The 16,566-nt window shown below is 43.0% G+C and overlaps 1 protein-coding gene across 1 annotated transcript in view; it reads left to right on the forward strand.

Annotated features, from left to right (window-relative positions):
* Positions 1 to 6,014: 6,014 nt before the first annotated feature.
* LOC126281840 (cytosolic beta-glucosidase-like) overlaps positions 6,015 to 16,566 on the forward strand; it is a 62,420-nt gene continuing 51,868 nt past the window's right edge. The window contains exon 1 of the mRNA XM_049981091.1: positions 6,015 to 6,033. Coding sequence (XP_049837048.1) covers positions 6,015 to 6,033 — 19 coding nt within the window. The remainder of the gene's footprint in view (positions 6,034 to 16,566) is intronic.

Genomic DNA, 16,566 nt, shown 5'->3' on the forward strand with positions numbered 1-16,566 from the left:
GGATTCGTGATTTCCTGTCAGGAAGGCCGCAGTTCGTAGCAATAGACGGCAAATCATCGAGTAAAACTGAAGTGATATCACGTGTTCCCCAGGGAAGCTTCCTGCGACCTCTGCTGTTCCTGATCTATATAAATTACCTGGGTGACAATCTGAGCAGTTCTCTTAGGTTGTTCGCAGATGATGCTGTAATTTATCGTCTAGTAAGGTCATCCGAAAACCAGTATCAGTTGCAAAGCGATTTAGAAAAGATTGCTGTATGGTGTGGCAGTGGGCAGTTGACGTTAATAACGAAAAGTCTGAGGTAATCCAAATGAGTTCCAAAAGAAATCCGTTGGACTTCGATTACTCGGTAAATAGTACAATTCTCAAGGCTGTCAATTCAACTAAGTACCTGGGTGTTAAAATTACGGACAACTTCAGTTTGAAAGACCACATAGATAATATTGTGGGGAAGGCGAGCCAAAGGTTGCGTTTCATTGGCAGGACACTTAGAAGATGCAACAAGTCCACTAAAGAGACAGCTTACACTACACCCGTTCGCCCTGTGTTAGAATATTGCTGCGCTGTGTGGGATCCTTACCAGGTGGGATTGACGGAGGACGTCGATAGGGTGCAAAAAAGGGCAGCTCGTTTTGTAGTATCATGTAATAGGGGAGAGAGTGTGGCAGATATGATACGCGAGTTGAGATGGAAGTCATTAAAGCAAAGACGTTTTTCGTCGCGGCGAGACCTATTTACGAAATTTCAGTCACCAACTTTCTCTTCCGAATGCGAAAATAGTTTGTTGAGCCCAACCTACATAGGTAGGAATGATCATCAAAATAAAATAAGAGAAATCAGAGCTCGAAAAGAATGGTTTAGGTGTTCGTTTTTCCCGCGCGCTGTTCGGGTGTGGAATGGTGGGGAGATAGTATGATTGTGGTTCGATGAACCCTCTGCCAAGCACTTAAATGTGAATTGCAGAGTAATCATGTAGATGTAGGTGCACGCAAACGCCGCTATTCTCAGTCGTTAAGTGAAGGCCGTCGGCCTCTTCATTGTACGTGGTTCGAGGTAATGCCTGAAATTTGTTATCCTCGGCACTTAATACGGCGAATCTCAGAACACTGAATTCCCTAACGGTTTCCGAAGTGGAATCTCCCATACGTCTAGCTCCAGCTACCATTCCGCATTCAAAGTCTCTTAATTCCCATCGTGCGGCCATAATCACGTCGGAAACCTTTTCATGAGAATTATCTAAGTGGAAATGACAGCTCCACCGATGGACGGCCCTTTGTACCTTGTTCACGCATCTGTATTCGTGCATATCGCTACCCCATGCATTTTGTCACCTGAGAGTATCAATGATGGACGTTCTAATTCGCGCGCGCGCGCGCGTGTGTGTGTGTGTGTGTGTGTGTGTGTGTGTGTGTGTGTGTGTTGGGGCTTATGGACCCTCAACATCGAGGTCATCAGTGCCCTGATACACATTAAAAGGAAAGAATCCTAATTCGCAGTTGCGAATTCATTTAATGTGAGTTTAATTCAGTTTATTGTTAAAATATCCTCTTAACGTGTTTCTTTCTATATTTGTAATACAATACTTTGCTTCCGATATAGCAGAATTTCTTCATTTCGTTTAGTACATGGTCCACACATTTGATGTTAAGACTGTCAGAGATCTCATTTCTGCTGCTACTCAAAACTTTAGTCTTTCTTTGGTGTGCCCTAAATTCATTTTCTGTAGTCAGTAGATTGTTGATTAAATTCTACAATTTCTGTACTCTACCTGACTTTCACACGGTGGAAAACTGTCTTGGGTGAATTTCATCGTTAAATCCGTTAATCCTCAATTATAATCTCACTTTTGAATCTTTCTTTACCTCTGCCACAAATAGACTGAATACCACAGGAGTGAGATTACATTCCTGCATTACCTCTCTTTTAATTCGACCACTTTGGCAGTCCGTTCCTATGCTTCCGATTAGGATCTTGCAAGTATTGAATTACCAGCGGAAAATACTCCTAGAGCACAAAAAAGTGGCGTATCAGCTGCCTCATTACCTTCCTCGCCACTTTAAAAATTTTCCCTAAAATTTCGGTACGCGAACATATTCGCGCTCTTTTTAACATGCAGCCCACTCTGATTCTCGCGGGCTCCCTTCAGTGTGACTCGCTAGCGCCTACTAGTTCATCGCACTAAGTCGCTCATACCCATCCTCTCGCACTCTTATCCATTCTCACTCACTCATTCAGCCTAACTCATCGTCGTCATTTCTTTGTGTCTCTCTGTGACTGTCTCCAGTCTTCTTCGTGCTCTCCTACTACTGCTGTCTCGCCCCGCTGTCGCTGTCTCCTTCCTGCTCTCTCTTTTCGCTGCTATCTGATTCATTCCTTCCCCGCTGGTCTCTTCTCACTGTCACTATTTAACTCCTACTCATTCTCATAGTCGCAGATTCTTGTCCCTCTTTATCACTGGCTCTCCCCCCCTTCCACTTTCTCCTTCTCTTAATTCCGCTCCCAATGGCAGTGTGACCTATACTCTTCTCCTAGCACTAGCATTGTTCTCTCACTGTCAACTACATTCCACTGCCACTGCATCCCTCTCTTCCTCCCACACTGTCATTGTCTCATTCGCTGTTTCTATACTACAATCACAGTCTAGCATCTTCCAGTTTTTCTTACTCTTACGTCTCTTTCACACTGACACAGTCTGCTTCAAAAATGCAGGAATATGTTTGCAGGCCATAATTTTTGCGAAAATTTTTAAAGATGCAGAGGACGGTAGAACAAGATAGATGGTATCTCACTTTTGAGTCAGAATCTTTTGAATAGGAGCATGTTAGTCTTATTTGTTCCCAGATAGGAGCGTTTTTGGGCTGGATGTCTTCTTTTTCTTTCTGCAGCAGGACATGTTTCTCATATGAAAAGTAATTTACCGGTCAGTAAAATTTTGATAGTTTCCTTATGTGAAATTTAAATAACACAAAACTAATTTTACACCTCAGACCGGATTTTACGTGCACAAAATTTTGCGTGTGCCTTGTGACTACAACTCATGCTTCCAAGAACAGTTCTGATGGTAATAGGGACGCTTTGCACCACATTTCACCGTGTTACGACGCTTTACAAACTATGTTTTCGCCTCACACCGGATTTACCTGCGTATTTCACGTGTGCGTAAAATATAACTTTGAACCACCGTCGCTGGGAAACGGATGAAGATATCAAGAAAATTTTAAAAGATGGTCTAGATCGAGATCCTAGGACTATATCGTAAAAATTAGACATTTGCTACGCTCGGTTTTGATACCCACAAACCATATTTTTGGGATATTTCTCGATAATAGATAAAGATTTTGAGTAATTTTTTGCTGCTAGTTATTTCTATATTCACTGCTGACGGTGAAAAATGCTTTTTCCGTGCTTTCTCATAAACCGTAAATGAACTAAATGTTTCCTCCATAAGCTCCTTAAGGCGTGGCGTAGGCTAGATCCAATGCAGAAAGAACCAAACGATTTGTTCCACTTACCGAATCTGGAGGAAATGTGGGATAATCAAACTTCGACTCACTACTGTTGGATAGCTACGATAAAATGATCCGATGATCCTTCTGTTGGGTATGCAAATGATTCCTAGTCCAAAGGACAATCCAAAAGCACTTGATCATCCATTTCCACCACCAACAGAACACGAGGTATGAGCCCCGGGAATATACCGTTTTTATGCGCGTCACTTTGGAACATATTGGTAGCATGTACTTCTACATGTAGCATACACCTGTGTGTCTGAGGATTTGAATCATCTTGCACCTCCTTATATTGCCGGACACTTTTCTACACTGATAAATCTTATTAAAGTGTTTAGTTTCCCTTGAGTCTTGCTACCATTATCCAATACGACCTCAGAACTTCCTCTCTCTATTACCTCTACTATCTCTAACTGATCGTCATCTAACATATCCTTAATTTTCGTTTCATTTCTCTGTATAGTTTTCTGATCAGAAATGTGGCTACATGGTCTGTCGAACTTGCGCAATAGTTCTTACATTTATCTCCCTACACTTTCTTCGAGATTGTGTAAATAAAGAATGAGCTCACAATAAATAAATAATGGAACTAAATGAATTTGTATAATTATTCCGTTTCTTTGGAAGGCAATTTGTACCCCTACGTAGACAATTATGACCTCCATATTTCTGTACCTCACTCCTTTCTAAACCGAAGTTAGACTCAGCGAAGACTTTTTTTCAAGTTTTCTCTCTTGTAATACCTGCATCTAGTTATTCTAGCACGTTAAAGAGCCCGATTGATGCTTTAGAAACTGAAATTTGGACCAACTCTTACAACGTACTATTGATGCAAACAGTATTCTGATATTTGTTTAGGACTGTACACAAATACGGCAGAAATATTTTACGATGATTGCAGGCAAAGGAGTGAGCATCTGGGACACGTTGGCGCACGACAGCTCGCAGTACATTAACGACGGATCCAACGGCGACGTAGCGAGCGACTCCTACCACAGGTATGAGGAGGACGCGCAGCTTTAGGGGTGGGCTGAGCGCACGTGCTGCGGTACGTGTGCTGCTTACTCGTTACTGCTATTATTATTATTATTATTGGTAGTACACTGAGGCACAGTTTGGTCATCAATTACAAAACGAAAAGCACTACAAAAACTTGTGAACACTCGCTATTATACAAATACAGGCAACATTTACTCTTTTCTCAAGCAAAGTATTATGTTATAGTAATAACATGCAGCTGAATGCCTGGATTTAACTAAGACAGGACAAAAAGAAAGTATAGAAAATAAGGAGTGTGCGCTGATTTGAAACTTCCTGGCAGAGGCTAAAACTGCGCTTGCGCGTCCGCCTGGAACTCGAACGTGCCTCCCCCCGCTCCCTCCCTCCGACATTGCAATCACCGCAATAACATCACGTACCCTCTACCCTCTCAAACCGTGAAGTTCCCTTTAGTTTGCTCCTCTGCTGGGTCATTTACATTCTTTTTTTTTTCTTTTTTTTTCGGGGGTGCATAAGTTGGGCCGCACAGACCGTTTCTTGACTTGTGTCAGAAGATGGACTCCAGGAACTGATCATGTTCTCCATGATCCACACTGCGTTTCCTGATATGTCTACCATTCTGTTCGGATGAGCGTTTTTGTGCCGCTCTAGCGATGATTTAACAAACTCGATACGATGTGAACACATTTTCCATGAGTCTTCCCTTCCCCCCCTCCAGCCCGCCCCCCCCTCTCTCTCTCTAAGGCTGACTCAGCTTAATCATAGTAAGATTTATCCGATTACATCACTACGAACTGGTGTTCATAAATACTGTGTTATTGCCTATCCTAGTAACTGACAGACCTGTCATCGTTTTTTACTCCTGCAACATCATATTTGTTTCTGTAGAGGAAAGACACCAGTCATTGCACCATGTGCTGATCATATTTCAGTCTTCATGCATTCCGTAACAATAATTTTCTAACACTGTGGCGTATAATATTGTCGTCAACACTAGCGTTCGTATAGCAACTTCTTGAGGTAAGCGGGAAAATGGTTTCTTTTTTGACGTTGTCTAAGCATTAAAAACTACGTACTGTTTCCTTTTACTCGCGACATTTCGAGTACTTTTTACAATTATTAAAAATGCGTTTTTATTCCACAAAAGAATATTGTTACATTAATTTAAAACATCGTCAGTGGCTACATTTTCGTCTGATTTTCGTTGGAATCCGAAAGTGTCGTCTGTATGATCATCTCTGTGGTATTCTTCCGTACGGTACTGTAGTTAAGATGTCTTCAGTCCAGTCCATATGTCTTCCGATGTTCCATGAGAACATATTTCGTTTGCTTGTCGAAGGTGCGGAAGTATACTGAAGCCTTCCCGAAGTTATGAAGCCGTTCAATGGCAAACCTCTTCTAATACTGATATTCACTGATTTTTTTTACTAGGCGACAGTACAGAAGGTCTTCCAGAAACATTGCATCATCCCCGGCTCCGCCGTGCACAGCCTTTTCTCGGTGCTTATGTCGCTGTCCGACATCCGTCAGTCGGCATGACTGTGTGGAAGCAGGAGCAACTCTGAATATGTTCAGCGCAGCTCAGGAAGAACCGTCAGGCACGAGGAAGTTTCGTTAGCCACAACTACACAACCCGGATGATCCACCAGCACCTAAGAGCAAACGGACTTTCGTACTTATCTCTTTCCTAACCGTCAATGTCAGCTTTCGAAGCCAAAAGAGTTCTTAAGATGTCCTCATAATGATGTACCGACTGTCTACGAAGAACCAGCAGTCGGAAAAGTTGAAATTAAATTCGAGTTATTCGTGCTATAGTCATACACACTGCTTAGCTACGAAAGCAGACTACGAAACGAACAACAATAACTAAACATAGATATTTATTATATGTACTGTTAGTAATAATAGTCGCTTCTCGTTGAAAGCGATACATTGTGATACGTTAATAACCGTCACATATAAAGTATATTTTAGAAGCATTGTCAACTAAACTACACCCGACCAGGCCTCGGAAGGCCCAACGATACCGACCAATCGCCGTGTCATCCTTAGAAGACAGGCGCCGCTGGATGCGGATACAGAGCGGTAGGTGGTCAGCATACCGCTCTCCCGGCCGCTGTCAGCTTTCATGACCGGAGGTGCCACGTCTCAATCAAGCATCTCCTTTCTATGACCTGATGGAAACTGGTGTTACCACTGCGGCAAGGCCGTCGGCTGAGAGTATAATAAGTGATTATCTTTTTAAGAGATTTCTGGAGATATTGCACTCTTCCGCTGTTCTACACGATAATATCGATAAAACGGAATTACGCTTTCAGAATGACATTTTCACTTTGCAGCGGAGTGTATAAATCGCTTATTGTGTATCCCCAATGAGAAAATTAACCTCTAGATTGATTACTGAAGCACAAACGGGTTTACTGGTATGGATTTGCTTCTGTGAATGCAGTGTAAGCAGTGTAAGAATACATTGTCCATGTAAAATAAAAGCTACTTTTTTTCTATCTTTACTAAGCGAAACATTCTTGTTATGCTTACTAATGTCTTCCCTTTTTGTCACGCACCATTTTTCCTTATCTTCCAAAGCCAGTTTTTCCAGTTTATTGGAGACGAACGATCTTGTTGAGAGTGTTCTGCCTTGTCTAGTTATACCGACAGGATGATAACGTAGCACCATTACCATAGCGTGCGTGGCATCGTACAGTATGTAACCACTGGTGCAGCTCTGAGGACGTGCCCACTCCAGGGACGTTATCTGTGCGATCTGTTTTGTTCCCATAGCAAGACGTAGAAAGTCCAGACATGAACTGAATGTAAGAGTTCAAACCCTCGTATATCTTGTGACGTATATGACTGCAAGACCAGACGTTTACAGCCCCGGGGCCCTGTTCGCCTGTTCGTCTGATCCGCTGACGATTTAAAATAGTGTGGAAATTCTTTAAGTTCCACACCGCCTGCTGCAAGACAACGTGACAGGGCCAGTGCTGTTGGCGGTACACGTCTCTAAGTGATCTGCCAAATGACTTTTGTAGCCCTGTGAAGTTATGCGCAAAGGACGCAGTTTGGTACTGGGTGGTGCTCTCGTTGGAAGCTCGTTGTACAGTGTCGAGGGACTTGCAGATTATCATCTCCGGGTGCAGCTGATTCTAAACATTAATAAACATAATGTAATGTGGATAAACAGACAAAAAGCCCGGACGTCATTGACTGTAGGATCGTCTGTCACGCAGAGGAAGTTACAACTGATAACCATTTAGGAGTATCCGTTTCGAACAATTGACGGTGTAAGGGTCCAGCCGTGGGCATTGCGGATTACGACGTTTGCAAAGTCGTCGTTCGACCAAATGCTGAGTAATGTTCGCCGGCGTGGGAACCTTATCCTAACTGGTTTCACGAAGAAGATAGAATAGATTCAAAGAAGACCTGCTCGATACTTCACGGGTGTTTTCGGGCTGCGAAAGAGTGTGATATCGGTACTGAAAAAATTTCGTAGATGGAGACACTGGGCATTTCACATTGTTGAAAAGCTTATTCACAGTAGTCCAACACAAGTCAAGAAATATCTTGATTGCTTCAAAATAGGTCCCGTGTAGTCACCAGAACGTTAAAATCAGAGAAATTCTGGCCAATGCAGAGGAGCACGACCCTGTCTTTCTTCCTGTACACTTACGCAAACCTACTTAATCATGTGCTCCTGTGGCAAATGATGTATGTTGTGTTTCCTGTCTTAAGGTGAATTAAATATTTTCCGGATCCCTTTCATTTTAGCCACCATGTAGATACAGACAAATCACCTACGCAGTAGTTCAGTACGTGAAGATCGAAGACTCGTAACGTACGCATCCAGCTCAGTTTGGATGTATGAAGTTGAAAACCGGCCTGTACGTCTAGTGTACCCCTCGTTACGTTTTGCATCAAGGACAACACACACGCATTCATATACGGGTGTCTGAATGTATACATAGTGAATCACGCAATACCCATTTCATTTTGTGAACGGTCACACATATCGAAACGAGGTTTCTGGCAAATAATCGTACGCTAAGGGGCACACACTTCGGTGTGTGATAAAGAGCCTTGTCTCCTGTGTCAATCGAGACACTAAAGCAAGTGCGATTTTTTAAAATGGAATGATATACTTTATTTAACAGCATCTGAAAGAGCTTGAAAAGATGAATACAATGATATAAGTCTTGTTAATTTTGAGGTAGAAACTGTTCTCTAAAGAATCCGAGAAATGTTCTAAAATTGGAATGCGATGCTGCTCGAGTTGGCTCTTGCGTTGTAAACACTGCCAGGCAGAGTTCTCTTGCGAGACTCTGTCATTATATGCAACAACATAGAACTAGGAAAAACCTCATTTCGTATACGACATAGATACAGGGTCAGCTGTGATTTTGTGTATGAACCTATGGCAAATGTTAGCTTCCGGCACATCAGATGGATATTAGGAAAATTATTTCAAATGTGTTTAGATTTCCAGGTTTTTGTGGAAACAACTACAGTTTCGCCAGACAGTTCCCAATTTAAACCCTCCTCGTTGTTGCTTAGTTAGAAGGCAAAGCCGGAGAAGAAAAGTAGGTTGTTCATACTTCATTCTGATAAACAACCTTATTCCCGAAAAAATAAACTGGTTTATTAACTTTCTTAAGTTAATAATAAAACAATAACACCTGACGTCTCTTTGCCTGGAGATGCTTGAAAGTTTCTTAAAAGTTAAACATCTACAGTCGGATAAGTGCACCTATAGACGCTACTCGAAATTATAACTGGACGGAATGTACTTTAAATAAACTAAACTTTTTATTCAGACTGACAGAAGACATGTCACCCACAAAATAATTACTTTTCTTAACGAAACATAGTTTTTCGCGTGTTGTTTACTATCAGCTGCAAGGCACATTTGGAATCGCCGTTCGACAGAGATGGGCAGATGAAAGTACACTAGATGATAGAGCGTTGCATGCTGTGACGAAGCGTCGGTGCATATCGCCTGTCGTAGTTGGGGCTTCATGCCAGACTGCGTCTTCAGTTATCCCAACAGAAAAAAAATCAACAGGAGTCAAACTGGGTGATCTGGTCTGCCATTGTATTGAAGTATTCCTTTCTATCCAACGGTCAGGCAATTTCTATTCAGTACTTGTGTTGCAACACGGGGAACGTGGCAGAAACCAAATGCACTGTAGCTTAACCAGCGACACTTCTAGAAAAAAAGGTAGAATGTTCGTAACAAAAGTGTCCGTACGTATTTCTATTCAACAACCATAGGATTAAATGAGGTCCCACAACGGAATTTCCTACAGTGCCACGCTATTAGTTTATGCTCCACGTTCGTTTGCGTTGTACCTGACGAAGCCATCACCGATTTTCAGTGCAAGCTACATTACCATGGTTCGTAAGTATTGCTTAACTGGCAAAGAACGCACGTTATTCGGAATCACGTCCTCCGAGTGGCTGGTGTAGTGGCAGATGGCAAGGGTGTAATGTGTGTAGGTGCAAGACACGAATGACACTCGTTCTGCTGATCCCATGGAGATTCACAAGCGTCGTAACCAGAACAGCTTCTTGATGTGTACTTCCAGTTTCAGCCTTCGTCCTCGTCCCGCGTTAAACGCTGAAGTTGGCCCGACAAGCAGCGACGATCAGGATGGGCATTCCTCTAGCGCCATAGCGATTCGACATAGTTTGTTTGACATTTGACGTACAAAACCACCATGTTTAGCCTCTCATTGCTGTACACGTCTGCATGTAAAGAACACTGAGCAGCAATGAGCTGCCCATAGACGATACAGTTCCTGCTAGTTCTGCACTGGAGACATGCAAACAATCAAGGGCTTGGTACAACGGCGAAGCCTGGCACGAGCCTTTTTACAAGACAAAAGCGCATTCCGGCAGACTTGCCTTTCAGTTTTAGAATATTTCTCGGATTATTTCAGCCTCAAAATTAACAAGCATTATATAACTGTGCTCGCCTTTTCACTCGCCTTCAGATGCCATTACAAATCTATCATTCCATTAAAAAACCATACTTCCTTCAGTATCTCGATCGATACTAGTGTCAAAACTCTATCGCACACCCAAAAGTACCTACCGCTTAGTGTACTTCCATTTGCCGAAAACCGTTTCAGTATCTGAAACTTTCCACAAAATACAACAGGTGTTACGTGTAACTTGACTTACCCTGTATACCGGGTGAACATAAATAATGCCGACAAACTGCACGGACGGATCCAGAAAAGGTCCTGTGAACAAGTGTCCGGAAATGGACGGCGTGCGTGCAGTGACAACAAATCGTGTCAGCGACCTGCAATGATAAACTGGGGTAATTTGGAAGTGGAACGGTGCTTCGTCATACAGTAACACCATAACCTTTGCTGTTTCCGAAGGCACAGTCTGAAGCAGCCCAGACACAGTATCCGCAGAAAGTCCAAGCACGCTCCTGTAGAGGCGTTGTGAAATAATAAACGGTCCGGCCATGTAGTCGCCAAGAATCCGTGCCCACACATTGGTGCTTAATCGATGCTGATGAGACGCCTCACCCATTCCTCGAGGATTGACTGTAGCCCACAGATGCCAGCTATGCAGATTGATAATGTTAGATCTGGTAAAGGTTGCTTCTTCGGTGAAGCCGACCGATGACCGAAATACCATAATTGTGATGGTCTGGTGCAAAAACTATCGACAAAATCGCTCCCGTAGAGGGAAATCTACTGCTGGTATTCCTTGCACTCATTGCAGTTGATAGGGATGATAGCGGTTGTCATTCAGCATACACATCATCGTACTTTGACTTACACCATGTTGGTGGGACACTCTCCAGGAGCTTTTACTAGGGTCCGTCTCAATATCCTGGAGAACCCGGTCCTCTAAATCCGTTGTACGCGCAGTCTGCTGCCTCCCTGCACGTTCGTCTCTCTGAAAGTACCCATCATCACACAAACGCCCAAAAAGGGCTTTGAATGTTGTAGGATGTGGTTGGTGTTTATGTGCATGTTTGTTTTTGTATAGCCCTGCTGCCTCTCGACTGTTTCCATCTGCTAGGCCATACACGAGCAACGTCTCAGCTTGTTCCTGACATGAACACTGGACTATTCTGCGTTTACAGCAGGCTGCGCCAATCACACAGCTGCAGCACATAAGGAACACACGGTACATGGTTAGTGGAACTTTCATTCGTCGGCGCCATCCATCAAGGCGACGATGCATTTCCAGACACATGTTCATAGGACATTTTCCCCCATTTCCAGCCAAGATCTATCTGTGCAGTTTGTCTGTTTTGTTAATGTTGAACCTGAATATACGAGGAGACTTCAAAAAGTGAGTTGCACTTACCGGCCCAAGCTAAGTCTTTTCCACAACAAGAGTGCCACGTTGTCAGAAGAGAGTACACAGTGCTGCTACATTGCTATAATATTACTGATATCTAAAAAAAAAGTAATATTATACTTATCTCTTTTTCTGGTGGCAATGCTTCCGAAATGCTAATATGGCGCATAGAAAATTTGTACTTGTTGATGATGAAATTATGTTCCACCAACCAGCATCAGATTCCCATTACATCGACGGGAGCGTTGACCGATGGTGTTGTTTAGAGGCTGTCAAAATTACGCAGTTTGCTTGATTAACTTGCCCAGGTACTGATAGAAAAGATCGGTAATGGAGGTCTCAGGGACACTGAAATAAAAGTTTGATAAAGTAAAAGCTGATTGAGCACTAGTAGCTTCCCGTTGTGACCACCAAACAATTCGTCGGCAACTCTCCTTCGCTGCAGCCTGAAAAAGTTCTAAAATGCGACATAATAAATTGAGATGTGGCATTAATGGAAGAGGAAAGTAGGTTCTTAATTCAGACACAGCTGTTGTGATTAAAGCAGCCTAATTATTCAGCCAAAAGGTACAGATACGAGAGCGACACTTACATTTTGTGTAACAGCCATCGAAAACAAACGAGAGAGAGGGAGAGCTCGCATCTCTTACTTTTGTATAATCCAAAAACAAATTACGGCGAATGTCTTCAACTTGGTTCACAGTTTCGGTATATAAACATTTCTCTGGAACATTCTTTATCGGAACAGAAAAAAAACATTCCTTACATTAAATCGTGACCTTTTCTCCTTACTTTACACATTTATTTACACAAAGAATATGTATTGTACCTGTAATTAAACGATTCGGACATATTGTATTAATTATTCAAAAAGCAACATTTCAGTGCTGTTAACAGGTGCATCACTATGGACAGAACGATAATTGCAGGCAAAAAATTCTAAATTTCACACAGATCCACCGTGAAATTTTGACGGTGTATGGACCAAATGAAATGCCACTTTCGGCCAATGATACCAACGGTCATTTTGAAATGTACAGCATTCAATAAAAGTTACTTGCTCTGTCATACTAATGTCTAGCTTACTGTTTGAGAGCCATTAAATATACTGAATGTAACGGGTATAAGGGCAAATATTTTTATACGTGGTACCTTAATATGTACGAGGGCCACTCCAAAAGAAATGCACACTTTTTCTTTTTTAAATCCATCTTTTATTCTACATGTCTGAAAGTTTTACAGTGTGTAGATACATCCTTTAGGAACAATATTTTCATTTCTCCACATAATTTCCATCCCTCTCAACTGCCTTACGCCATCTTGGAACTAGCTCCTATATACCCGCACGGTAAAATTCTGGACCAACCTGTTAAAGCCACCGTTTGGCAGCGTGCACAAGGGAGTCATCATCTTGAAACCTTGTTCCACGAAGAGAGTCTTTCAGTTCCCCAAAGAGTTGATAATCACATGGAGCCAGGTCAGGACTGTAAGGCGGGTGTGTCGTCCATTCTAGTTTTGTGATCACTTCCATGGTTTTTTGACTGACATGTGGCAGTGCATTGTCGTGCAACAGCAAAACATCCTGCTTTTGCCGATATGGTCGAACACGACTGAGTCGAGTTTTGAGTTTCTTCAGTGTCGTCACATATGCATCAGAATTTATGGTGGTTACACTTGGCATGATGTCCACAAGCAAGAGTCCTTCGGTATCGAAAAAACACCGTAGCCATAACTTTTCCAGCAGAAGGTGTGGTTTTGATTTTTTTTTCTTGGGTGAATTTGCATGATGCCACTCCATTCAAAGCCTCTTCGTATCTGGTGAAACATTATGGAGACATGTTTCATCACCTGTCACAATTTTTCCAAGAAATTCATCTCTAACAATCTCGTACTGTTCCAAAAGTTCGCTGCATACCGTTTTTCTTGTTTCGTTGTAAGCCACAGTCAACATTCTGGGAACCCACCTGGCACAAACCTTTTTTAACGCCAACACTTTCAGTATTCTGCAAACACTTCCTTCCCCTACCCCAACGTAGCGTGACAATTCGTTCACTGTGATACGTCTGTCAGCAGTCACCAATTCGTTACCTTTCTGCACATTGTCTGGAGTGTGTGCAGTACGAGGCCTGCTGCTGCGAGGACAATCCTCAATATTGCATTGCCCACTTTCGTCACGTAACCTGCTTGCCCACCGACTAACTGTACTGTGTTCGACAGCAGCATCTCCATACACCTTTTTCAGCCTCTTGTGGATGTTTCCCACTGTATCGTTTTCACAGCACAGGAATTCTATGACAGCACGTTGCTTCTGACGAACGTCAAGTGTAGCAGCCATCTCGAAGACATGCCGTGACGGCGCCACTCACGGGAACAGGTTGAACTAAATTTGAAAACAAGCGGGAAGTTTATATCTACACACTGTAAAACTTAACACATGCAGAATTAAAACTGTATTTTTACAAAAATAGTGTGCATTTCTTTTGGAGTGACCCTCGTATACACATAAGTGTGGTGGTTGTTTCTTCTGTTCCCACAAACACGTTACAAATTTTACTACCTGATGTTTTCTGCATGCACTGCACTACTAAGTGGGCTTCGCCTGTCAGTTTAGACTAACCATTTTGTGTCCATGCATCCACACTTCAACACTTGACCTGTTGGCAGGAGAAAATAAGAATTAATGACTTGCTGTTGCCAAATGTAGCTGCAGGTACTACTCAACCTTAAAACATACGACTTGTAATAACTAGAATTATTAGTCGGTAAATGACGTAAACGCTTAAGCAATGCTCTTAAGCACACTGTCCTCAGTCACCAGTATAAATATCTGCACTTATATCCGTTGCACCCTGTATAGCGGATGCCGTCCTGAGAATCGTCACACACATCTTGTCTGATGTTTGCAATTGCGTTTTTGCAGTGTGTAACAGGAGCTAGCCCAAATAAATCATCTTGTCTTATATAGGAGTTTTAAAGCGGAACTTTATATGCCTATTGGATAGAGCGGTGCAACATTAATCTATTACATTCGCTTTATATGTAAGTATTGAAAGGGACAGTAAAACAAAAAGAATAGCCAGTACTCCAGTAGCGAATGAGCAGCGCTTGTACATGGCAACAGCAGTCACAGTGGCCCAGAGCGGTGCTGAGGCTGCTGGGATATTGGTTATTCTTTGTTTTTTACTGTCCATGTCAATGCGTTTCGAAAAAAAAACGAATATCACACCAAAATAATTTTGGGCCAATGCATCGAATGACCACGGAAAATTCAGCTTTAAATTGTTTTTTTGTTTCTAGCGTTTCCATCGACAGTAGACGTCGTGTGTAACATATGATGAACAATATCTGTTTGGGCTTACTCCAGATACACACAGCAAAAACGAAATCAAGAAAATTTGCCGAAAATATAGAGAAAATACGCCTGGCGACTCTTAATTTTGTTTTTGTGGGAGTGTGCCGATAAAATTTGTGACTAGTACACTACTGGCCATTAAAATTGCTACACCTCGAAGATGACTTGCTACAGATGCGAAATTTAACCGACAGGAAGAGGATGCTGTGATATGCAAATGAATAGCTTCTCAGAGCATTCACACAAGGTTGACGCCGGTGGCGACATCTACAACGTGCTGACATGAAGAAAGTTTCGAAACGATTTCTCATACACAAACAGCAGTTGACCGGCGTTGCCTGATGAAACATTGTCGTGATGGCCCGTGTACGGAGGAGAAATGCGTACCATCACGTTTCCGACTTCGATAAAGGTCGGATTGTAGCCTACCGCGATTGCTGTTTATCATGTCGCGACATTGCTGCTCGCGTTGGTCGAGATCCAATGACTGTTAGCAGAATATGGAATCGTTTTCAGGAGGGTAGTACTGGACGCCGTGCTGGATCCCAATGGCCTCGTATCACTAGCAGTCGAGATAGCAGGCATCCGCATGGCTGTAACGGATCGCGCAGCCACGTCTCGATCCCTGACTCAACAAATGGGGACGTTTGCAAGACAACAACCATCTGCACGAACAGTTCGACGACGTTTGCAGCAGCATGGAATATCAGCTCGGAGACCATGGCTGCAGTTACCCTTGACGCTGAATCACAGACAGGAAAGCCTGCGATGGCGTTCTCAACGACGAACCTGGGTGCACGAATGACAAAACGTCATTTTTCCGGATGAATCCAGGTTGTGACATCATGATGGTCGCATCAGTGTTTGGCGACATCGTGGTGAACGCACATTGGAAACGTGTATTCGTCATCGCCATACTGGCGTATCACCCGGCGTGATGTTATGGGGTGCCAATGGTTACACGTCTCGGTCACCTCTTGTTCACACTGAGGGCACTTTGAACAGTGGACGTTACATTTCAGATGTGTTCCGACCCGTGGCTCTACTCTTCATTCCATCCCTGCGAAACCCTACATTTCAGCAGGATAATGCACGACCGCATGTAGCAGATCTTGTAAGGGCCTTTCTGGATACAGAAAATGTTCGACTGCTGTCCTAGCCAGCACATTCTCCAGATCACTCACCAACTGAAAACATCTGGTCAATGGTGGCCGAGCAACTGGCTTGTCACAATACGCCAGTCACTACTCTTGATGAACTGTGGTATCGTGTTGAAGCAGCATGGGCAGCTGTAACTGTACACGCCATCCAAGCTCTGTTTTACGCAATGCCCAGGCGTATCAAGGCCGTTATTGCGGCAAGAGGTGGTTGTTCTGGGTA

The sequence above is a fragment of the Schistocerca gregaria genome, chromosome 7 (genome assembly GCF_023897955.1).
Source record: "Schistocerca gregaria isolate iqSchGreg1 chromosome 7, iqSchGreg1.2, whole genome shotgun sequence".
NCBI lineage: Eukaryota > Metazoa > Arthropoda > Insecta > Orthoptera > Acrididae > Schistocerca > Schistocerca gregaria.